Source organism: Doryrhamphus excisus, chromosome 18 (assembly GCF_030265055.1).
Source record: "Doryrhamphus excisus isolate RoL2022-K1 chromosome 18, RoL_Dexc_1.0, whole genome shotgun sequence".
Lineage (NCBI taxonomy): Eukaryota > Metazoa > Chordata > Actinopteri > Syngnathiformes > Syngnathidae > Doryrhamphus > Doryrhamphus excisus.
In genome coordinates this window covers 7881201-7906042 of record NC_080483.1, presented here as the reverse complement: position 1 = coordinate 7906042, position 24842 = coordinate 7881201, and the positions used below count along the sequence as shown (strand labels likewise).

The following is a 24842-nucleotide window of genomic DNA, read 5'->3' as shown; positions in this document are numbered from 1 at the left end:
AAATTCACGAGTTTATTTAGCTTAAAAATGCTTCAGTTAGGCAAAAAAAAGTAAAATATGCTTCAATATGCATGTTTTTTTATTTATATTTTCAAATGTACCGGATCCCCGCATAATGCATGCTTCAGCATTGATGAATCTGTGAAATTGCACGTTTTTGATTGAAAAACCAATCTATTTTTAAAACATATCTCATTCACCTCAGGTCAGTCATAATTTATGAAAAATGCACATATGGGCACATCAATTACTCGCATTTTCTTTGCCATTCGTGAGCGACCAGGAAGGTAACACCCATAAAGAGCAGAGATCTAAGTGTACCTAATATTTTAGCCAGTGGGTGTCGAGTGGTATGTGTCTGCTTATCATCATACAAGAAGTTAAGCTCTAAAAAAAAAAAAATTTTTTGCCCCTTCGCAAAAAATAAAATGAGCTGGTATTGTCAAAAGGATCTCACGGGTGGCCAGATTGTGAGACCTTCAAACTAATACCTTTTTCCTTCACAGCAAAAAATATTGACTGATAAAATCTGAAAGTGACAAGAAAAAAGTAATTTTGAGTTTCTTGTGAGACTTAATGATATTCATACAAAGAAACTGCAATATGTGTCGGTCCAAACCATGGGAAATAACAAGGAGATGAAGAGAGTAACTTGAGGATACACAGACATGCACCCACCCACGCTTTTGAGGTGTGTGTGTGTGTGTGGGGGGGGGGGGGGGGGTGAGAGCAGGGCAGAAATCACAGCAGACACATGAGGCGATGGTTGCACTATGTGAGAGCATTCTCACGCTGCAACGCAGGGGCAATTATAACACATGAAGGTGATGAAACACATAGACAGCCTGCCCAAAGTCACATTTCCTAAATTGGGTTCTACATTCAAATCTATATGACATATGGGGGGGACTTTTTAAGGTCAAAATGGCATAGCCATCTAAACAAGCCAACTCGGGAATGATGATGTCACTGACCCACCGCCACCTTGTTGCGGTCACATGACCAGATGACATAATATCGGAATATTATATAGGATTCGAGGATAATACAATCTATACAATCAATTCAACAACAATAAATAAATAAATAAACAAACAAATGAGTAAATAAATAAATAAATAAATATTTGAAAATTTGAATTAAATACATTTAAAAGAAATTAAGAAAAAAAAGAAAATAACTTAAATTATATTAGGAAAGCAGGAAGTGAACAAATGTAACAGTTACTGATTGTAAAAGTACCAATTGGAGGGGTAGGATTTAATAAGCTTTGCTTCGTCCTACTGATCTAGAGCATAGGTCAAGAAGCATACAAAACATCCTTGCTTTGCATATTGTCCCCATTATTTTCACTTATAAGGAGAATCAAATAAAAACAGATTAGTTAAAACATGAAGTGAATCAACTGTATTTCACAACTCCCATGACTACCGCATATCCGGAAGACGATGAGGTCACAGTAACATTTAACGTCTTTATAAGTGCTACAAAAAAAAACCTCCTAGTTTCGATTGAATCGATTGTTTACCTTTAAAACAATGCTAGATCGATAAATGGCGAATGATAGAACTATAAAGAAGACTAGTGCCACACCTGGAAAAAAAACAGCTTGCAAATTATGAATGAAACAGCAATGTTACCATGACTGGCACATTTTAGTGGGTTTGGGGGCACAAATTCTTCCTCGTATCAAGACAAATGCAAAAATTAGAGTATTTTTCGAACATAACCTACAATAGTTGGCTAAATGGCTGCTAAGCCATTTTCTCTTACTTTGCATTCCAGTGAAGAAAGCATGAGTTTGTAAGCTAGTTACCTATGTGTGCGGCGTGAGGGCGACGGAAGGGATTTCGCACTCTCATAACATCTTTGATACGCTCCACCTCCTGCTGGTAACGGTGTCGATCTTTCATGGCGCCCTCTTTAGCCTCCTTCAACGCACCCTCCAGTGCCTTGACTCTCTCAGCTGTAGACCGTAAACGTTTCTCCAGTTTCGGAAGCTCACAGCGAAGGTCTGCATTGTCACGTACCAGCTGCAATAAAAAGCCACAATGGCTAAAGTGTCATAAAAAAAAAAAACATGCTAATTAGTAATTTGACTACCTAGTTTGCAACAGTAATTATTAAACTGCATTTCAAACAGTCTGCCCTCATTTTGGCCGTTTGATGGTTTCCCCAGGCACAGCACAGAGTATATACTGCATCCGAATTAACAGAGTGACCTGGAACATGAACAAGCGAACTGGAACATTTGTGTCAGCCAGAGCCAAGTAGATGCAGCTGGGTGGAACCACTGACAAAGCTGATTTGATGGGCAAACAGCCTCTGGCAAAGGAGACACAATATACTCAGGTATTGCAAATTGAGAGCTACCAGTGAACACCAGTAAACCCGTGGATGGATGGATGGATGGCTTCAGTAATAGGCTTGCTCACCATTCATGGTGGATCAGTGATATTGTTACTGTTTCAGTGTGTGCTGTGCAATTGTATTCATTATTGAGGGAAATAATTACATTCACAACTCTATAGGGAGGCAATTTTCCTTCCAAAACACATTTTGTCTGAAAAGCAATGCAAAACGCTGCTGTGTGATGTTTTGGTTGGCGTCAGTGAAATAACTAATCAGCCACAGCATGTCATCCTATAAGCTAATCCTACTCCTGCAGAGATACAGACTACACAAAATAAGGTATTTATTAAGTATTCATTCATTTTCTACCGATTATCCTCATAAGGGTCGCGGGGGTGCTGGAGCCTATCCCAGCTGTCTTCAAGCGAGAGGCCGGGTACACCCTGGACTGGTCGCCAGCCAATCACAGGGCACATATAGACAAACAACCATTCACACTCACATTCATACCTATGGACAATTTGTCTTTGTCAACACATCATGTGAAATCATCAATGAAAAGTAACTTTAAATGTTCATTTATCACTTTTATTCATCATATATGCGTATAGAATTGTTTTATGCATGTAAAACTATTATTGTAAAATTATAAAATAAACGTGTTTTGTGTGAACATTTTTGAGTCCATCATAGATGTTTCCGTATATTAGCAAGCTAGCAAATAGGATGCTACAAAGGAACAACTTTTTGTGAGAAAAACAGATTAAGTACGCTCTTGGACTCATGCAGTGTATTAACAACCCAAGATGCATTTATGCTCACCATGGAATGTACACAAACTGAGACAAAACCAGAAAACATGCTAACCAGGGCACACACTAACCAAGGTTCAACTGTATTATCATTTCTGTGCCTAGCAAAAAGATTTGTTTCCATATACATACATACATACATATAGTAAACCTCAGAGATATATCGGACTTGGATATATCGGAAATTCGCTCACAACGGACAGATAAAAAAGAACAGATTTTTCTGTAATGCATTTCCAATAAAAATTCTTGGCATATATTGGATTTTTTTATAACGGATTTCGCCTATTTCGGACAAAATCTCCAGTCCCGTTCCAATGCATTTCCATTAAATTTCCCTCGCATATATCGGATGGCCGCATCGTGGCGCTCCGATTCGCCGAATCGTGACAGGCCGCTATATGACGTCATTTGCAGCGTTTGCAGCGTTGCCTGCGCGTCCAGGTACATTGGAAACATAGTCAAGGAAGTGCCTTTTTATAACGGATAAAATCCGATTTATGCATATACCGGATATAAATCCGATATATGCGTAAAACGGACATTTTCCGGTATACGCATATAACGGATTTCGCTTATATCGGACAAAAACAGTGGGAACAATTGAATCCGATATATCCGAGGTTTACTGTATTAGCAAGCTAGAAAATAGGATGCTACAAAGGAACAACTTTTTTTGAGAAAAATAGATTAGGTACGCTCTTGGACTCATGCAGTGTATTAACAACCCAACAAGATGCATATATGCTCACCAGGGAATGTACGCAAACTGAGACAAAACCAGAAAACATGCTAACCAGGACACACACTAACCAAGGTTCAACTGTATTACCATTTCTGTGCCTAGCAAAAAGATTTGCTAAAATGTTATTTTAGAATGAGACTATGTGTTATGTGTGTGGTGTAGCACAATGAAAAGTAATTGAAAAGTACATTAGACAGTAGCAGGAATGTAGTTTTCTTGGTGTGTAGCCTATTTAACTATTAAGTGAAATCATAAAAATGGCACTGTGGATGCATGTGTAACTCTGATGTTGTTTAGGTTATTACAGCACAGATAATTCTCTGCTTAGTCCAAGACTTTTGTTGATTTATGACCACAGAGTTTGTGTTCAGTTCCAACAGCATCAGTAGCAGGAGATGAACTACCTGAAGCTTCGGTGAGATTGGCTCTCAGTGCAGTGCACCTCACATCAAAAAATGTGACTTAAGTCATCTAAATTTGCAAGAAAAAAATTGAACTCTGAAAGCCAAACACAATTTGAAATCCATCTTTGGCTCCGCAGTAAGTATGTTTTATTGATGTTCATGTTCACCAGCATGGTGACTTCATTTGCATTTACTACAGTTTGAGTTAGTATTTTCTCCTGTGGTGCTTTGTTTCCCTGAAGGCACTTTGGTGCTTGGATACTTGTGTCTTTTTTTTTCTCAAGTAGACACTTGTGTGAAGTTGCTGCACTCGACTGATTGATGATCCTGAGAGATGCTTTTGCCCGGCTGAGAAACAATGACGGATGCTGCACACTGCTCTCACTTTTAATTAGTTTTTTTCTCTTCACTTCCAAAGGAGTTGTTTTAGGCTCCAATGCCAATACAAACTGTATGGTAGCTTCTCATTTTTAACAACTTGAAAGTATAGGCAATAACCTGGGGTATCCTTCTCCATGAAATGTAAGCTTGGATATATAATCCTCCATCTTGGCAGTCTAATTCATTCATTCAGCAGATCATTACATAAAAAATAAAATAAAAAAACGCTGGCTTTTCATCGCTATGGAGGGGCAGCAGTGACAAGCACCTTCAGAATGAGGTAGAGTACTGCAAGTGCCTCTTGTTCATTCATTGGTAAGAATAATGATGGCTTACTTACATTAAAGACATGACATAGGATGGAGAAAACCATGGTGTATAATAAATGTTAACATTATTATTATTATTAGCAACATGCTGACATATAGCCTCAGTCTCATATTCATATTCAGGTTTCTCCCTTGTATTTGATTGGGAAATGGGCAAATTTGTACTAAAGAAAAGGTTAAAAATGATTGTCATCATACAAAAATGCATTGATTATACAGTTCAATATAAATATATGATATTTACTATATAATATCACTGCTGTTTTATCTGCAAAGGTGATTACCTGCTTGTGAACTTTTGTAAGCTGGTCCAAGTTGTTCTCAAGAAAGGAAATCTTCTGCTTTTGGGTGATGTATCCTCCGCTATCATCAGGCTCCAGCTCTGCACTCTGGTTATAAAACACAACAAGCTTTTTATGTACGCTTTTCAATAGACCCACTTGTTTCTATTGAAGCTACAAAGATTTTACAATTAAAAATTATTGATTGAGGGCAACATCTGTGTAAAAAAAATACAGGCACTTACTGTCCTAGTAATGACAGACAGTAAGTGAGTAATTGAGACAGCCATAAAAATGTCTATTTTTGACACTAATCATACCTAGGGTGCGTCTGTGGTCTTACTATAAAGCAGTGTTTTTCAACCTTTTTTGAGCCACGGCACGTTTTTTACGTTGGAAAAATTTTGCGGCACACCAATAACCAACATTGTTTGCTTCTTTCAGGTTTATTTTTCCTGATTACGGACTCGTCACAGCAGATCCTTTTGATCCACATACTAATTTAACCAACAATGTTACAAAATGTCACCACTACCTCTCACATGCATCACTAAGTCTATTAGAGGAACGAGGCAATCAGCTACGTGTTGCCACACGCACGAATATTACATTACTCTGTCAGTCTTTACACCAATGACACGCGACAATGACACAATATCTGCAGAAAATTATTAATACATTCATTCATTCATTCATTCATTTTCTACCGCTTTTTCCTCACGAGGGTCGGGGGTGCTGGAGCCTATCCCAGCTGTCTTCGGGTGAGAGGCGGAGTACACCCTGGACTGGTCAACAGCCAATCACAGGGCACATATAGACAAACAACCATTCACACTCATATTCATACCTATGGACAATTTGGAGTTATTATTAATACATGTTAATTAAAAAAAGTAATATTGAATAATTTCTCATGGCACACCTGACGATTTCTCACGGCACACTTGTTGAAAATAACTGCTATAGAGAACATTGCCTGAGGAAGTGGTGCCTATTTATTTACATTGCATTAGTTTGGCATTTTGGGCTACACGGTGGATGAGTGGTTAGCATGTTACGTAGTCAGGAAATCAGGAAGACCTTGGTTTGATTCTCCGCTGGGGCATGTGTGGAGTTTGCATGTTCTCCCTGTGCGTGCATGGGTCTTCTCCTTATACTCCATTTTCCTCCCACATTCCAAAAATATGCATGTTTACGTTAATTGGCCACATTGTGCATAGGTGGTAATGACTGGGGAATGCCCATATGTGCCCAGCAATTGGCTGGTGACCAGTCCAGGGCGTACCATGACCGCTCCAACATACCCCCGCCACTCTAATGAGCATAAGCGATGTAGGAAATGGATGGTTGGATAGTTTGACATTTTCATCCACACTCCAAATTGCCCATATGTATGAATGTGAGTGTGAATGACCTCACAGCTAGGAGACCACGGTTCAATTCCACCCTCTGCCATGTGTGGAGTTTGCATGTTCTCCCCGTGCATGCGTGGGTTTTCTCCGGGTACTCCGGTTTCCTCCCACATTCCAAAAACATGCTAGGTTAATTGGCGGCTCCAAATTGTCCATAGGTATGAATGTGAGTGTGAATGGTTGTTTGTCTATATGTGCCCTGTGATTGTCTGGTAACTAGTCCAGGGTGTACCCCGCCTCTCGCCCGAAGACAGCTGGGATAGGCTCCAGCACCAACACGACCCTCATGTGCATAAGCAGTACAGAAAATATATGAATGAATGAACAAATGCTAAATGGTCAATATGTGGCGTGTGTATTATGTATTAGTATTAGTATTATGGTGTGTTGGTTGGCTTACTTTTCTAACTCGAGTGGTAAGGTCTTGGACAAACAGCCTGCGCAGGTTGTGGAGGGTGTGTAGCTCACGAGCCTACAAAAGGAGTAGAAAGGGAGGAAAAAAGCAACACAGTTAAAGCACTTATCAGCATCTTTAGTGGATCCATTGCATCTAAGTGACTCAAGTAATGACTTACGACCGTTTCTTCCAGTCCCTTGAGATCCTGCTTTGACTGCTCATGTCGTTCGTGGAGAAATCTATAGTTTGCCAGGAAAGACAGGAGAATTCACAATGAACGTCCCTTTAACACATGCATGTGCTGCATACTTGTCGGGATCAATTTGAAAAAAAAAACCTAATTTGCTGTATGATGCAATATTCTGCAAGGGTCAGTGCAGAGTATGATGAGAAAAAAAACTCCATCCCATAGATGCAATAATATATTTTTTTAAAAAGACAGAAAATACAGAAGAATTAAAGGAGACAATGAAACAGAAGCTGCAGGTGGCCCCCCAGGCCCCCCCCCCCCATATGGGTGAGAGCTTTAAAGTCTGCCAAAAAGCGGAGACTCACGTCAGTTCCTCCAGCTGTCGACTCGTTTGATGCTCTCGGCTCAGGAGACGTTCATAGTCTCCGTGAAGTTGCTCCAGCTCCAGCTCTTGTTTCTGGTTAAAGCTGAAAGGATGCACACTGACTCAGAGACTGTTCAACCAAAACACCACCGTAAACACCTTCTATCTCTCACAACCTTTAATAGTGAGGAAGGTATTATGTTCTAAATTGAAGCTGACATTTTTCCTGACGCAAAAATGCTAGTCAGTGATTCTCCCTACACAGGTTCTCTGACGTTTTTAGAAATTTACTGCAAAAATCATAGTCAAAAAAAAAAGAAAAACTTAAACTATATTAGGAAAGCAGGAAGTGAACAAATGTAAGAGTTACTGATTGTAAAAGTACCAGATGGAGGGGTAGGATTTAATAAGCTTTGCTTCTTCCTACTCCTTTTGGACATGTGGAACTGTGAACTGATTATGTGATGCATTCAATTGTAATCTGATGCATGTTCAAATGAAATAAAACCATTACCATTACAAAGATCCTTCATACAACATGAAATGTACTGCAAAAACACTAGTCCTCCATATGACAGAAATCCTCCATATGACAAGAGTGTACTGTTGTTTTAAAAAATCTACTGCTCTAGTCAAAAAAAATCCTTTATATGACAAGGTGCTAAGCTGTTTGATGCTAGTCAAAGATCCTCTATAAGGCATAAGTGCTTTTGAAGACCTACTACAAAACACACTGGTCAAAGATCCTCTATATGACAACAGCTTGCTATTTTTTTAGGAAATTTACTGCAAAAATGTGAGTCAAAAAGATCCTCTATATGACAGGAATGCATTGTTTCTACTGTTTTTAAGGATTAACTTAAAAAATGCTAGTTTCTCGAACCATCTATTTTCTATGCCGCTTATCATCACTAGAGTTGTGGGGGTGCTGGAGCCTATCCCAGCTGTTTTTGGGTGAGATTCGAGGTACACCCTGGACTAGTGGCCAGCCAATCACAGGGCACATATAGACAAACAACCATTCACACTCACATTCATACCTTTGGATACATACAATTTGGAGTCGCTAATTAACCTAGCATGTTTTGTACCCGGAGAAAACCCACACATGCACGGCGAGAACATGCAAACTCCACACAGAGATGTCAAGTGGAGAATCGAACCCAGGTCTTCCTGATGTCCTGACTGTGCGGCCTACGTTTGCACTAAAGCTCTCGCTTCATGAATTAAACATATTATAAAATATTTTAATGGTGTTTTGACAGATAGGAAGTGGTATTATCAGAAAACAAAAATAAATACAATAAACCTGAATAGAGTAGCATTTAATATTTCCATTACAATGTATGTTCTGATTCAACTTCCCCCTCACTGACAAGCATACATCCACTTTCAACCTTATTAAGAATCAGGCTGCAGCAAATCACATTAAGATCTGCAGCTGCTGCTATTTGGGTATTACCAGACAGCTAAGCCTTCTGGGAAATAATATACAAGAAGTAGTCTGCTCTACAGTTTTCACATCTGATACTCCAGAACGTGCTGAGGTTTTATTATGAACTCCTAGGTCCTCTAAAGCCAAAGTTACCACCTTGGACTTTGTATTCCTGACATTATGGTTTATATATCTACACTCTCACACCCTCCTTAGCAGATCCCTGCATTTTGCCAGAGTTACCTTCTGGGACAACCCCCTACTTTTTTTAATTGAGCGAGCCAAATATGCCCCCTATTACTTTAACTATGAAGGTGTAGTTAAAGTTCTCCTACTTTCTAAAACGGTGCGGAGAAGGTGATGAATGACAATGAGGCACTGACTCTGTTAAGTCGTTGATGATCCTCTGCTGCTCACTGATCTTGTCTCGCAGACAGCCGATCTGTTCGCTGTGCGTTGCGCGGTGCGACTCCATCTGCTCCTCCAGAGACTTCTGAGGAAGAACCAAACAAGAGAGGAGAATTAAGAAGAATCACAGCAGATGAAAAGGCGCAAACAATATGGATAAAGGTAATCATCACGGCTGAATATGTTGTAGTTTATCCTAAAGGGTTGGTCCATGCTGGACCGAAATTTACCACAAAATTCTAACCATACAATTGTCTAAAATGTCTTCCTAATATGATAAATTAAGAATGGCACCTGATTTAATCAATTTATGGAAAATAAACATCAATAATAGGATGAATCAATCACGCAGTCAAGCACAGAAGCGATGTGGTGTAGCGTCACAACCGACTGTTGGCGATCTGCAGTTAGCTGATAGCAATGTGAAAAATGGCCATTGTATTGGGTTGTGGTCACTTGTTACCATGGTTACCTGGATGTCAAAGGATTCCTGCAGCGAGTGATTCTCCCTCCTAGCCAACTGTGAAATGGTCTCTGCAACACACACGCGTTAAAAAATGTTATGACACAGTTCAGAGCTCGGCTGCACGGCGGTCGAGTGGTTAGCGCGTAGACGTCACAGCTAGGAAACCAGGGTTCCATTCCACCCTCGGCCATCTCTGTGTCGGGTTTGCATGATCTCCCCGTGCACTCCAAATTGTCCATAGGTATGAATGTGAGTGTGAATGGTTGTTTGTCTATATGTGCCCTGTGATTGGCTGGCCACCAGTCCAGGGTGTACCCCGCCTCTCGACTAAAGACAGCTGGGATACGCTCCAGCACCCCTGCAACCCTTGTAGAAAATGAATTAATGAATGAATGAGTTCAGAGCTAGTGTGGACCTCTTTATATGGTTCGTAGTTACGAAGCACTTTCGGCGTGTGACCAATCACAGCGCAGTGGCGGGCCGTGGGTGGAATAAATTAAAAAAGATTGTTGTAGCAGGAAGCACAAATCAAATAAATACAGCTGGAATAGGTGCAGATTCTGGAAAATCTAAAAAGTTTTCTGTACGGGTTATTGTGTGTAGCTGCTCTATAGGAGCACAAATCAAATAAATACAGCTGGAATAGGTGCAGATTCTGGAAAATCTAAACATTTTTCTGTGAGGGTTATTGTGTGTAGCTGCTCTATAGGAGTCCATAGGAGTCTATAGGTCCCCTTTAAAAAACAGTAGCGTTTTTGATCTCGCAGTGTAAAACATAGTGAGCTTCACCCCCGTGGCATCTGACTGTGGTCAAGCTGACTGGTTGTCAGACAGCACTTGTTAGCAGAACAATACGTGCTTTCACTTTTGAGTCCCCAAATACCATAAATCTCCCCTATGATGCCTATGATATTCCTGGAAAATATGTCATCAAAAGGGTTTGGAATGTCGCCAGATCAGTGTGCGGCAACACTGCCACTATCTCTCTCCCAGCAGTATGATCAACACAAACACAAGGCATGCTGGGAACTGCACCTTGAATGAGATTAGTGGGGATGGTGATAGTTTGAGCAGGGTCTCAAACAGGGTGCCATTAATAGAAAGAGGCACTGTTTCCACCTGTGGTAATTAATATGCACCACATGATTCTTCACCATATTTCTCTATTGAACCACAGAGCTTAGTTTAGTAGTGAAGTGAATTGATTCACCTGATTCTTTCATGTGCATCTGCGGGTTTGGCATGGCCGCAGGCAATTTATTGTCAATGTGTCAGGCTATTCCTTACGTGCTCCATGACAGGAACCATTCATGCATTGAAGTCACTAAGTTGAGTTTTTTCCCCTTGCTGTACGAGAAGAAAAAAAACTCTCCATTGTAGTTCAATTGTATTAAGCATAGAGTCACTTACTGTCACTGTTTCACTGTTTCAGCTCACTGCGGCTGTTTACAAATTTTTAATTATTTATTTTGTCCTGATATTGTGCTGCTTGACAACAACATAACAGCTACCTAATCGCCTTTCCAGTGTGCAGTGGGAGAGCGTGTCTGTTTTACTATTGTTTTCCAAAAAGCTGCAGGCTGCTTGCCTTCTTGGAGTGGATTTGCTCTCAGCCTGATTTATCAACCTGCTTCTCCCTGACAGAGCTATTGATAAGATCCTCCTTCTTTTTCCAGTGTAAATATGTCATTTCAAAGCATAAAGTGAACTGCATATACTTTATATATGCATGATATGCATGATATATCATATACTGTATACATTGCTTACCTCCAGCTTGGACTTTGGACAGCTCCTCTTTCAGAGAATCGCAGCTTTCCTCCAACTGTCTCCTCTTCAGCTCCACGTCTTGAGCGTATTCCGTCAGCGAGCGAATCTTGGCCTCGTGCTGGAAAACGATCCAATCAGAGGAGCAATTTAATCACGTTAAAGATGCAGATGACCTCAGAGAACAATTAGAAGGCTTGCAAACTTGACAGAAGTGCAACGGCCATGAGTATTAATGACGACGCTGGAGGGAAACTGTTTAGCTTGCAAGAACAGGAAGATTAACACTCCACCATCGTGTCGATACACGGAATACTCCAGATGATTGTCTGCAAGCACAGTAGTGGTAGAGTCTCACATTTGATTTTTTTTTAAGAGATAATACTATAGAAATTAAACTTGGATGCACTTTAGAGTAGTCAGTGTTTAACTAGATTTACTATCCACTGACAATGAGTCAACACACATAAGTGTATCCAAGCTTTCCCAATGATTAACATACATCGCAATCCGTCAATCGTTAATAATATTTCTCGTGTATCAAACACTTAGCAGAATGAATCTGGCCGACTGACAGATCCGCTTGTACTCAGCCTGATGGAGCGATGAGCTACGCTCGTCCTACCTGCGCAATGAGGAGGTGGCAGGAGGACATCTCTCGACCTGTCTCCTCCATCTTGCGGTGACACTCTGCCTGAAGGTTCTCCAGGTGGCGGCAGCGCTTCACCATGGACTTCACCTCTGACTTAAGCTTGCTGATGTAGAGCCGCGCCACCGTGAACTCTTCCTCGATAACGCCTTTGATCTCAATGGACTGGAAAGACAAAGTGTTTTAGTGTAGTGAGAACAAACCACAAGTAAACGTTGTTAAAAGAGCATCTGGCAGTGTTGGGAAAGTAGAAAATACAAATACATTATTTGTATTTTTTTTTTGTCTATTGGTTCTGTTATGGACGGCACGGCGGTCGAGGAGACCTAGGAGACCAGGGTTCAATTCCACCATCGGCCATCTCTGTGTGGAGTTTGCATGTTCTCCCCGTGCATGCGTGGGTTTTCTCCGGGTACTCCAGTTTCCTCCCACATTCCAAAAACATGCTAGGTTAATTGGCGACTCCAAATTGTCCATAGGTATGAATGTGAGTGTGAATGGTTGTTTGTCTATATGTGCCCTGTGATTGGCTGGCCACCAGTCCGGGGTGTACCCCACCTCTTGCCCACCAGACAGCTGGAAAATGAATGAATGAATGGTTATGTTATTTCATTTTCTTGTTATATTTTATGGGCTGCAGGCCAATAAAAAAACATCTGAGGGCCGCATTTTGGACTCCACTGGTCTAAAATGTTATACTTTAGAAGATAAAATACAAAGAAAAAGTAGTTAAATTGGTAAAACACAATCACATACACAACGGCTCAAATGCTTGGGATCACTTGCAAATTTCTCCCCCCAAAAAAACAAATTTTCATGCATTTCAATGAAAACAATTTTTTCCATTTCACAAACATTTTTATCCATTTTACAAACAATTAAAATGAATCAGATGATTTTCAAAGAACAATCTACATTTTTGCATAGAGGCCTACTATCAACAACTGTCAGTCCTGTGCATCAATCTCCTGGTATGGCTGCTAATCCAAGTTTTTCATTCATTCATTTTCAGGACTGCCAAGAAAAAGCCATATCTCAGACTGGCCAAAAAAATTCCCAAATGATCCCAAACTTTTGAGCGGTAGTGTATGCTAAGGCATAACAAAAACAAAGAAAAAGCATACAGTGAAGCTCAGAATGATTCATACCCTGGCCATGTTTGGAGTTAAAGTATATTTTCAGCAGGAAATACCACAATAGATGTTCATTATTTTTATACGTATTCCCAAAAAGTTGTGATGTCACTCATTTTTGTGTGTTAATTAAAAAAGCCATGCTAATAGCATTACAACATGAACAGTTTCAATCAGGGGTCTCAAACTCAATTTACTTGGGGGCCACTGGAGCTAGGGTCTGGGTGAGGCTGGGGCGCATCAGGTTTTCAAAAAAAAACACTTTTTCAGTGCTTTGATCTCAGTCATGGATGATGAGAGAAAAACTAAAACAGGCGGGCTCGTTCGCTTGCGTATGGGCGGGGCAAAATCGCGTCAATTGTGTCCGGTGTGCACGCAGCTTTAAGCTGTCATTTCTGGGTACATGAAACCATACGGCATCCATATCAAACTATTAAGGCGGGGGCCTCAAACTAGCATCCTGCGGGCCTCATTTGGCCCACGGGCCGCAAGTTTGAGACCCCTGGTTTAAATGATACTAATTGTGTCATTTTAATCAAATTTCTCCAGTAATTTACTTTTCTTCATTTCCATTTGTGCTAATGATGAGCTCCTCATCATGCAATTAGTGCTTTGCTGCAAACGGTGTTCAAATTCTTCACATGAAAGGGAAGATGTTAAATAACAAAATGTTGTATCAAAGTTCAACTTTGATACAACATGAAGCCTGCTTGGGTTCCTGATGAATATTTTAAAAGTGCGGTTATAAATATGTAAAAATGTTGTGAGCATTTTAAATGAGTGTCATGTTTGGCCACGCCGAGCATCTCATTTTCTCTCACCAGTTGGATGTCCCTGTTGCCCAATATGGCACTGAACTCGCTCAGGTCCCGCATCAGTCCGTTGAGGACCTCTGCAATGCGCTTCCTCTGGTGGCGGCTTGCCTCCTGGATGCGGGAAAGCTCCGTCTCCAACGCCATGAGGCGAGCCTAAGGGGGAAGCCAGAGGGGAGAAGGCAGCTTATGTGAAAAAAACCTTTTTCATACTTCCCTTAAAATCATCTTTTTTAGGACACTGAATTGATCACAACTGGATCTGAACCCTCCATATGGGAAAGCTCTCATCCTAGCTAGTATTTGAGCATGAACCATTTAAACAGAAATCAGACATCTCCTGCAAATTTCTCCATGTGGAAGAAGCTTCAGAGAATAATAGATGTGGGACCACCCCTGTGTGAAAGCGTATACTGCAATGCCAGGACTGGAGTGCAAAGTTTAACACCTTGGACTCACTTTACCAGCCCTGCTGTGGTTAAAAAAATGTATAATCATATGACATGGCTGCATCTAATAATCTGATTGTATCTGCATGATGTATTGCTGTGTGAAAGCAGTTGCTTCAATATCCTGGGATAGTCTGTGATTGGCTGGCGACCAGTCCAGGGTGTACATCACCTCTCGCCCAAAGAGAGCTGGGATAGGCTCCAGCATACCCGCAACCCTAGTGAGGATAAGCGGCATAGAAAATAAATGGATGGGTGCTGGGTTCTGTATGAAAGGCAAAGGCAAAGGCCTTCTCATGTGCCCATTTTGCATCTCTGTGTGAAAGAGATTTTAAAAGTGTAACAGAGGCGGGATGGTGTCTGTGTGAAAGCACACAGAGTTGCGGCAATGTCCATTTTTGCTGGGTTCTGTGTGAAATGCACAGACACATACTGTAAATGCTGGAGCTACAGGACTTTGATGACTCAGATGTGGCAATTTTGCTAGACGTCTGTGTGAAACGGTTTCGGAACTGTAACAGAGACAGGACGATGTCTGTAAGAAAGTACACAGAGTTGTCGCAAAATATTTTTTTTGCTAGATTCTGCATGAAATGCACAGACACGTACAGACTCGAAAATGCAAACTGTTATCTACCGCTTTTGCAGGATGCCTGTGTGAAAGGCGCTTCAGAACCGCAACAGAGGCGGAATGGTGTCAGTGCACACAGTTGCATTAATATCTATTTTTTGCTTGGTTCTGTGTGGAATTCACAGACACATAAGTGAAGGAGATACTGTGACGAATCTCATGCACCAATTTTGCAGGCTCTTTGTGTGAAAGCGAGTGAGTTGGGACGGGTCAGTGTGATAGCACACAACAGTTGCGACATAGTCCCTTTTTGCTGGGTTCTGTATAAAAAGCCGACTGTTAGGGTGGACCAATTTTGCAGGATTTCTGTGTGAAAGAGGCTTCAATACAGTAACAGGGGCGGGATGGTGCCTGTGTGATAGTGTATGCTACAATGTGGATCGTAAAGTTGAACTCTCATGCCTTGTTGTGTTGAAAAAGTATGTTACACACCAAGGAGGATACACACACACACACATACTGTCACTAGATTTTGTATCAAATAAACAGATGCATAAATGTAGGCTCTGTGTGAAAGAGGCTAAAGACATCCAAGCTGCTCAAAGTTTATAGCCACTAAAGAGCAAATCAATAAAACTAGCACGCTAGCGCAATGTGAGTGATGCTGCCAGCTTGTACTTCATGCTACCCATTTTGTAGAGAAGACACGCCGCTAACAATAGCCTTGCCTTTCTTACATAATTAAAAATCCGGGCTACATCAATGCCCCAGAGAGAAAATTACAATCCATTTACCAGCAAAACAAATGATTTGACCTAACAAACAACAAGGCTTTTTTTCCCGTCACCATGAACAACAAGAAAAATGTGTTTATTGGCTCAGTGTGGCCATTTTACTTCCTTTTATTGATGGCGCATCATTTCATCTCAAGTTGAGCATTAATTATGGTGAGATTGATGGTCTTAAAAGATTATTCTGGCACATTTGAGGTCCCCAAAGTTGATTCATCTGCAGCAATGTTAATTAGCCCTCGCTTTGCGGCATCATTCAGTCCATCTTCATTTTCGCCACTATTATTTCTCAGGTCACGCCCTTTGTCATTACAGTGCAAGTCAATAATTAACCAAAATGCTTTTATTTAAGGAGAAAAGGGGAAAAATGGCATTTATGTTCAAGAGAGATTAATGGACGGTGATTCGAGATTGGGGGGAATGATGAATAGGGTACTTGGTCACGGTGCGTAGAAGGACTTAAATGTCTGCACGAGTGAAAAGAAACGGCTTGGTGGTGCAGATGAGTGTCAGTGACAGTGAGTGATGGCCAGGCCCCCTGCAGGAGGAGAAGCCCCATGAGAACAAGGTGAGTCAGCTGAGGTGACGGCCGGACGGAGACACCAAAAATTGGTGCAATGGTGCAATATTGGCTGCAAAAATATAGGTCATTTGTTCTTTCTTAGTAAAAACAATGAAATATAAAGCCTAATTTAAAAAATATATGGTTCAACTCAAGGTAATTACTGCAGTTATTAGTCTTCAATGGAACAAAACTGGAATGGACATTAGTTTACTGTTTAACATTCATTCATTCATTTTCTACCGCTTATCCTCACGAGGGTCACAGGGGGTGCTGGAGCCTATCCCAGCTGTCTTGGGGCGAGAGGCGGGGTACACCCTGGACTGGTCGCCAGCCAATCACAGGGCACATATAGACAAACAACCATTTGGACTCACATTCACCAATATATTAGGACATTCCAAATAGGTACAATAAGTATAGTAATTAGTAATCCCTCTGTACTGTTACATACAGTATATTCATTAATAAATACAGCTTCTTCACAGTTGATTATAGACAATTATTTGTCAAAAAATATGCATATTTAAGCAAATTATATGTATTATTTTCCTACATTATGCGTTTGAATTCATTAAAATGGCTAAATGAAGTATATATAATACCAATATAGGGCATCCAGGAGACGCATTCAAAGACGCGATGAAATGTAGTATTCTACACTGGCCACTAGGTGTCAGCAATGTTACTGTAATGTTTGTTGAGACACACAAGCGCCACACTTGATGTCTGGAACAACAGGTTTGCAGGTTTGGCGTGATGTCAAAACAGACACAATAATCCCAAACACAGGCTACTGTTGCAGCCATAATGGACGTCACTTCCTGCCCCGCCCCCCCCCCCCCCCCCCCAGAATTATTTTCTCTTATTATGTCTACTAGGCAATAGGAGTGTGACTATAGGGGTGTTATTTCATGTTTAGAGGGCTCTAATAACGTTAACAAACATATTTAGGTCAGGTTTTCTATACTCTTACGACAAACATATTTGGTTTATAACTAATTAACACTACTTAGTGGAAATTCACTTATCAAGGTATGGTCTGGAAACGATTAACTGTGATAAAAAAGGGATTACTGGAGAAGTCACGCTTTTTTCATAGGCAGGCTGGTCCTGCAATTTAGAGTCAAAATATATACATATAATTTAACATGTTTAAAATGTTAATTCACACCGACTGACATTAACTAAGGAGTGAACATGAGTGAACGTTGAGCCATACAAGTCATACAAGCTCGCTTGTGCTCCCCCATTCATGCACTAAAATACTTATTTTCATGTGTATGCATCGTAACCCTACTTCAAATTCTTGTTCAGCGTGCATTCAAAAAGAACGCGAGTAAGTGTTTGTTTCCTCTTGCATTTACTCATCACCAAAGGGGTCACAAGAGGCTCACGGCTAGAGCACGCCTACACAAATCCGTTGTGGAAGCTTGCCTGATTGTGCTAGAAAAACACAGCATGGACTCACTCATTTGTTAGCAATTTGTTAGAACTATGTAAACAAGGTATGTCAAAGTGCGGCCCGTGGGCCCATGAACGACACATTGTAGGAACAAAATTCATTCATTCATTCATTTTCTAGTGCTTATCCTCACGAGGGCTGCGGGGGTGCTGGAGCCTATCCCAGCTGTCTTCGGGCGTGGTACACCATGGACTGGTCGCCAGCCAATCACAGGGCACATATAGACAAACAACCATTCACACTCACATTCATACCTATGGACAATTTGGAGTCACCAATTAACCTAGCATGTTTTTGGAATGTGGGAGGAAACCGGAGTACCCGGAGAAAACCCACGCATGCACGGGGAGAACATGCAAACTCCACACATGGATGCCGAGGGTGGAATCGAACTTGGGTCTCCTAGCTGTGAGGCGTGAGAGTGTTAACGACTCGGCCGTAGGAACAAAATATTACATGAACACGGTTACTAATAAATAATAAATTCCAGATTTTAATTTCTATTCTGCTTCTTTGTATTATTTCATATTTTTGATACTATAGGAATTTATGTTCATTCACAGTATTATATCCTGTGTATATTAATGGTCTTATATATTTAATATATTATTATATATTTGGTCCTATATTGGCCCATCTGCCGATATATATCGAACATCGGCCGATACATCAAATATAGTTTTTTCTCAGTCCCAAATATCGGTATCAATTCCCAGAATTCCGATATTGGTCTGGCTCTACTATGTATGATACATCCATACCATACATAGCCATACGTAGTCCCTGGGAAATGTAGGCCTTGTGATGGCGCTGTGTTTATATGTACAAGTGCACATGTCACGGTTCGGCTTCATTGCTTTACGGTTCGACCCCAGGATGCAGAGAGCAGGACCAAATGCAGGTAAATAATATTTATTTCATGCATTAAATGCAGCAGCAGGAAAAGGCAACTCAACTAGCTGATGGACAACTATACAATAATCCCACAAAGGGGAGATGCACACACCTGAACTAAATACAAACACAAATTAGGGACAGGTGTGGGTGATTAAGGCAACCAAGGACGACAGGGCAAAACAGGAATTTAAATACAAAATAAGAGTACAAAACGGACACCAAAACCTAGGCCGGAAACTCAAACAAACTGTCACGTGCGAACCCACACAGGGCGTGACAGTACACCCCCCTCAAGGACGGATCCCAGACATCCGAAACAGTTCAGAGGGAAGGGTGGTGAGGGGACCGGAGGTGGGTCGCCGATGGGACCCTTCAGGGGGCCGGCCGGGGCGGCAGGCCCGGCGGAGCCAGCAAGACCCCTCCACGTGATGGAGGAAATGGTTAGGTCGGTAAACACCCTCCGGGGGGCGCCCTCGACCAAGCGCAAGGTAGGCGTCCTCAGGGGGGCGCCCTGGGTGCGACGGCGAAGAAGCAGGCGTCCGGCCCCGACGCGGAGACGGCGAAGAAGCAGGCGTCCGGCCCCGACGCGGAGACGGCGAAGAAGCAGGCGTCCGGCCCCGACGCGGAGACGGCGAAGCAGCAGGCGTCCAAGCCAGAGCCTCATCATCTGCTCCAGCAAGCCCTGCTCCTCGTCTTGCAGGTGGAGTGGGCTGTGCCTCCTCACTCCCCCTGCAGGTGGCGCCATCCCCCCGCTCCATAGGCGGGCTGGGCTGTGCTTCCAGCATAGCCCAGCAGGTGGTACTAGCCCCCCCTCTCGAAGGCGGATCCCAGACGCCGTCATCCGAGGGAGCCGAAACCAGGGTAGGGAGGAGGGAGGCTTGGAGTAGGGTCACTGGCTCCTCCAGGTCAGCGGTCCCGGCCACAGCCACTTGTTTGGGCTTGAAGCTGCGCGGCTTGGGCACAGGCGGGATCAGGGACGCCGCGCAGCTTGGCATGGGAGCCGGGTCTTGAGAACCCCTCGGGCTGCGCGGCTTGGGTACAGGCGGAATCCGAGACACCACGCAGCTTGGCGCGGGAGCCGGGTCTTGGGAACCCCAGGGGCTGCGCGGCTTGGGCACTGGAGGAATCTGTGAGGCCACGCAGCTTGGCACGGGAGCCGGGTCTTGGGAACACCTGGGGCTGCGTGGCTTGGGAACTGGAGGAATCTGTGAGGCCACGCAGCTTGGCACGGGAGCCCGGTCTTGGGAACCCCAGGGGCTGCGTGGCTTGGGAACTGGAGGAATCTGAGAGGCCACGCAGCTTGGCACGGGAGCCGGGTCTTGGAAACCCCTGGGGCTGCGTGGCTTGGGAACTGGAGGAATCTGTGAGGCCACGCAGCTTGGCACGGGAGCCGGGTCTTGGAAACACCTGGGGCTGCGTGGCTTTGGCACTGGAGGAAGCCGGGGCGCCTCGCCACTTGGCGCGGGAGCCGTCGGGGAATGCACGACGGGCTGGGATTCGGCAACAGCGAGAGGGTTGAGCTGTGCCGTGGCGTGACATGGCGAGGCGGAAGAGGGCGGCCACACCTCTTGGCGACGTGCCGTGCGTCGGCGACGCCGCCGTGTCGGAGGGTGTGCAGCGGGTACTGGGAACACCGACGCCATGGGCACTAGGGTGCCGTCCGGCCCCCACACCATGGTATCCAGTTCCTCCGGCGTGTACCTTGCACATTCCTGCTCCATCGCCTCGAAGAACTGCCGGGTCCATTCGTCGAGCTCCGCGGGATCGTCATCGGGTTCGTCGAAGCCGGCAGGGCATGAGGGCGGGTGCACCTCGACTTGGCGTGGAGGGGAAGGCGAACTAGGCGTCGCTCTGTGGCGCCGCGGCTTGCGTCGGCGTCGCGGAGGATTTGGAGAGTCATCGATGGGTCCGGGATACAACCACGCCGTAGCGACGAACGTGTCGTCCGGACCGCACACCAAGTCCTCCATCTCCCATAGCGGTATCGCCATTTCCTCGTCCTCCATGGCCTTCAAACGCTGCCAGGTCCAAAAATCGCTCTCCGCGAGGTCGTCGTCACTTGGTGGGATTATTCTGTCACGGTTCGGCTTCATTGCTTTACGGTTCGACCCCAGGATGCAGAGAGCAGGACCAAATGCAGGTAAATAATATTTATTTCATGCATTAAATGCAGCAGCAGGAAAAGGCAACTCAACTAGCTGATGGACAACTATACAATAATCCCACAAAGGGGAGATGCACACACCTGAACTAAATACAAACACAAATTAGGGACAGGTGTGGGTGATTAAGGCAACCAAGGACGACAGGGCAAAACAGGAAGTTAAATACAAAATAAGAGTACAAAACGGACACCAAAACCTAGGCCGGAAACTTAAACATAAACTGTCACGTGCGAACCCACACAGGGCGTGACAGCACATGTGCGTTACTGTGTACGTTGTTTGAGTTTAATAATAAAATTGTTAATTTAATTTGCTCCTAATTGTGCCTAAATATTTTCATTTAGGAGCACGTCTCCTAGTGAAAAAGCTAAGCGTACAGCCCTGGAAGTATATCATTTTTTAATTGCACAAGCACAGGCATGCGTTTTTGAAGTGCAGACATGTTGCATAACAATGTAAGTGCACCGTTAATAAAGAGTGAAATGAAAATAAATCTTACAAAAAAAGTAGTTTCATTCTCAATGCAACTTGGGATGAAATACTGTAAACGTGGTGTCTGATTTTAATGAACTGAACTGTGCAGAGAAAAATGACCCAGCTGTCTTTTTTCAGTCTTTTCAGGAGTCTGAGCTGCCTTTGAAAGATGCGAGGACACCGCTGCAGAATTCACGATGGAGCATGAATAAGTATTCCGAAGAGGAGAGTTGATATGAATTATGGCCCACACTCAGCGCTGACCCTGCTGTGCCCAACATGACTTTAAAAACCAGCTGCCTAAAGCTCCAGTGATGTGCACACTTTTTCCAGTCATCAACAGACAAACTATTGTGAGGTTTCCTCTTTGTTGATGAACTATTTACTGTAAGTTGTGTGTGTGACCCTCATTATGTGGGAATAAAGGCATAAAAGCTTGGGCTTGAGGCGGCTGAATACTAATAACTTCATTCATCAAAACTGAGCATCTTTGTTAAAGGCCCTATTATTATTATTATTAAGGTCCCCTATTATGCAAAATTGACATTTTTATGATTTTTATAACAGTAATATGTGTTCCTAGAGGTGGTTTATGAGCACTAAACGTTAAAAAAATCTATCTATCAATCTCCCTGACTTGATTGTTCCACGTCTAGGTTCCTCCTTCCTCATCATACCGCCTCTGCTACACCCCTAGTTAGATGACCCCACCCCTTGTATACGGCCCCCACTTCACAGAAGACAACGTTACAAAAACAACAGGTTTCCTTGTACATCGTAACTTGAATCCAATAATTCTAGCTAGTGTTGCTAACATTGTGTCCTCTTGTCTCATTAATGTTGCATTGTTGTATGTGAGATATGGCATATATTACATTGGACAGTGCATGCAGTGTATACCCTCGTTTATCACTCTTAATTGGTTCCAGACCCAACCGTGATAAGTGGATTTCCACAAAGTAGGAATTCAATATTATTGAATACCTGTTTATGACTTTCTAAATATAATTTTTATCATTATTAGAGCCCCATGGACATGGCCTAACACCCCATTAGTCACCTTTATGCACCACAACACATTGCTGAACTGCAATGCGAAGGCTACAGCATCACTGTAAAGACTCAAGAAAAGGCAGCTGCTTTAAACACAGCATGCTCCCAAGCTAACTACTTAGCCTCCAATGTATTTATTTTAAACTTATGAAATGGTTTCAAACAGAGTTAGGAAGAAGGACAAAGTAAGAAGCCCAAATCTTACCATTTCCACACAGAATGGGAAGAGACATTTTTTCATTCTGTTTTGTTTGTGGCGCCCCCTATGGAAAGGTAATCTAATGTCCAGTAATGTCTCATCGATAGTGACCTAGTGACCACAATACTACATATAACTTCCATTCATCCAGTCATCTTCTGCTGGGGCATGTTGGAGCCTACCCCAGCTGACTTTGGGCGAGAGGCGGGGTAAACCCTGGACTGGTCGCCAGGCATACATATAACTTTCATTCATTCATTCATTCATTCATTCATTCATTCATTTTCTACCGCTTATCCTCACGAGGGTCACGGTGGATGCTGGAGCCTACCCCAGCTGACTTCAGGCGAGAGGCGGGGTAAACTACGGACTGGTTGCCAGGCATAAATATAACTTTCATTCATTCATTCATTCATTTTCAACCGCTTATCCTCAAGAGGGTCACGGGGGTGCTGGAGCCTATCCCAGCTGACTTAGGGCGAGAGGCGGGGTAAACTACGGACTGGTTGCCAGGCATACATATAACTTTCATTCATTCATTCATTTTCTACCGCTTATCCTCACGAGGGTCACGAGGGTGCTGGAGCTGATCCCAGCTGACTTTAGGCGAGAGGCGGGGTAAACTACGGACTGGTCGCCAGGCATACATATAACTTTCATTCATTCATTCATTCATTCCTTTTCTACCGCTTATCCTCATGAGGGTCACGGGGGGTGCTGGAGCCTATCCCAGCTGACTTCGGGCGAGAGGCGGGGTAAACTACGGACTGGTTGCCAGGCATAAATATAACTTTCATTCATTCATTCATTCATTCATTCATTCATTCATTTTCTACCGCTTATCCTCAAGAGGGTCACGGGGGTGCTGGAGCCTATCCCAGCTGACTTCGGGCGAGAGGCGGGGTAAACTACGGACTGGTTGCCTGGCATACATATAACTTTCATTCATTCATTCATTCATTCATTTTCTACCGTTTATCCTCACGAGGGTCGCGGGGGTGCTGGAGCCTATCCCAGCTGACTTCGGGCGAGAGGTGGGGTAAACTACGGACTGGTTGCCAGGCATAAATATAACTTTCATTCATTCATTCATTCATTCATTTTCTACCGCTTATCCTCAAGAGGGTCACGGGGGTGCTGGAGCCTACCCCAGCTGACTTCAGGCGAGAGGCGGGGTAAACTACGGACTGGTTGCCAGGCATAAATATAACTTTCATTCATTCATTCATTCATTTTCAACCGCTTATCCTCAAGAGGGTCACGGGGGTGCTGGAGCCTATCCCAGCTGACTTAGGGCGAGAGGCGGGGTAAACTACGGACTGGTTGCCAGGCATACATATAACTTTCATTCATTCATTCATTCATTTTCTACCGCTTATCCTCACGAGGGTCACGAGGGTGCTGGAGCTGATCCCAGCTGACTTTAGGCGAGAGGCGGGGTAAACTACGGACTGGTCGCCAGGCATACATATAACTTTCATTCATTCATTCATTCATTCATTTTCTACCGCTTATCCTCATGAGGGTCACGGGGGGTGCTGGAGCCTATCCCAGCTGACTTCGGGCGAGAGGCGGGGTAAACTACGGACTGGTTGCCAGGCATAAATATAACTTTCATTCATTCATTCATTCATTCATTCATTCATTCATTCATTCATTCATTCATTCATTTTCTACCGCTTATCCTCAAGAGGGTCACGGGGGTGCTGGAGCCTATCCCAGCTGACTTCGGGCGAGAGGCGGGGTAAACTACGGACTGGTTGCCTGGCATACATATAACTTTCATTCATTCATTCATTCATTCATTTTCTACCGTTTATCCTCACGAGGGTTGCGGGGGTGCTGGAGCCTATCCCAGCTGACTTCGGGCGAGAGGCGG

The 24842-nt window shown here is 43.2% G+C and overlaps 1 protein-coding gene across 4 annotated transcripts in view; it reads right to left on the bottom strand.

Moving 5' to 3' along the window:
• The window catches only part of kif5ab (kinesin family member 5A, b), a 132123-nt gene that overhangs the window by 13530 nt on the left and 93751 nt on the right, over nt 1–24842 (bottom strand). For all 4 annotated transcript variants that reach the window (XR_009120040.1, XR_009120041.1, XM_058054644.1 and 1 more), the window contains exons 15-24: nt 14347–14493; nt 12369–12557; nt 11747–11864; nt 9983–10044; nt 9486–9595; nt 7669–7770; nt 7292–7352; nt 7117–7188; nt 5308–5412; nt 1817–2033 (exon numbers count right to left, since the gene is read on the bottom strand). Coding sequence is in view for 2 of the 4 variants with exons in the window: in XM_058054644.1 (XP_057910627.1) it covers nt 1817–2033; nt 5308–5412; nt 7117–7188; nt 7292–7352; nt 7669–7770; nt 9486–9595; nt 9983–10044; nt 11747–11864; nt 12369–12557; nt 14347–14493 (1183 nt within the window). In the remaining 2 variants the exon portion in view is untranslated. The remainder of the gene's footprint in view (nt 1–1816; nt 2034–5307; nt 5413–7116; nt 7189–7291; nt 7353–7668; nt 7771–9485; nt 9596–9982; nt 10045–11746; nt 11865–12368; nt 12558–14346; nt 14494–24842) is intronic.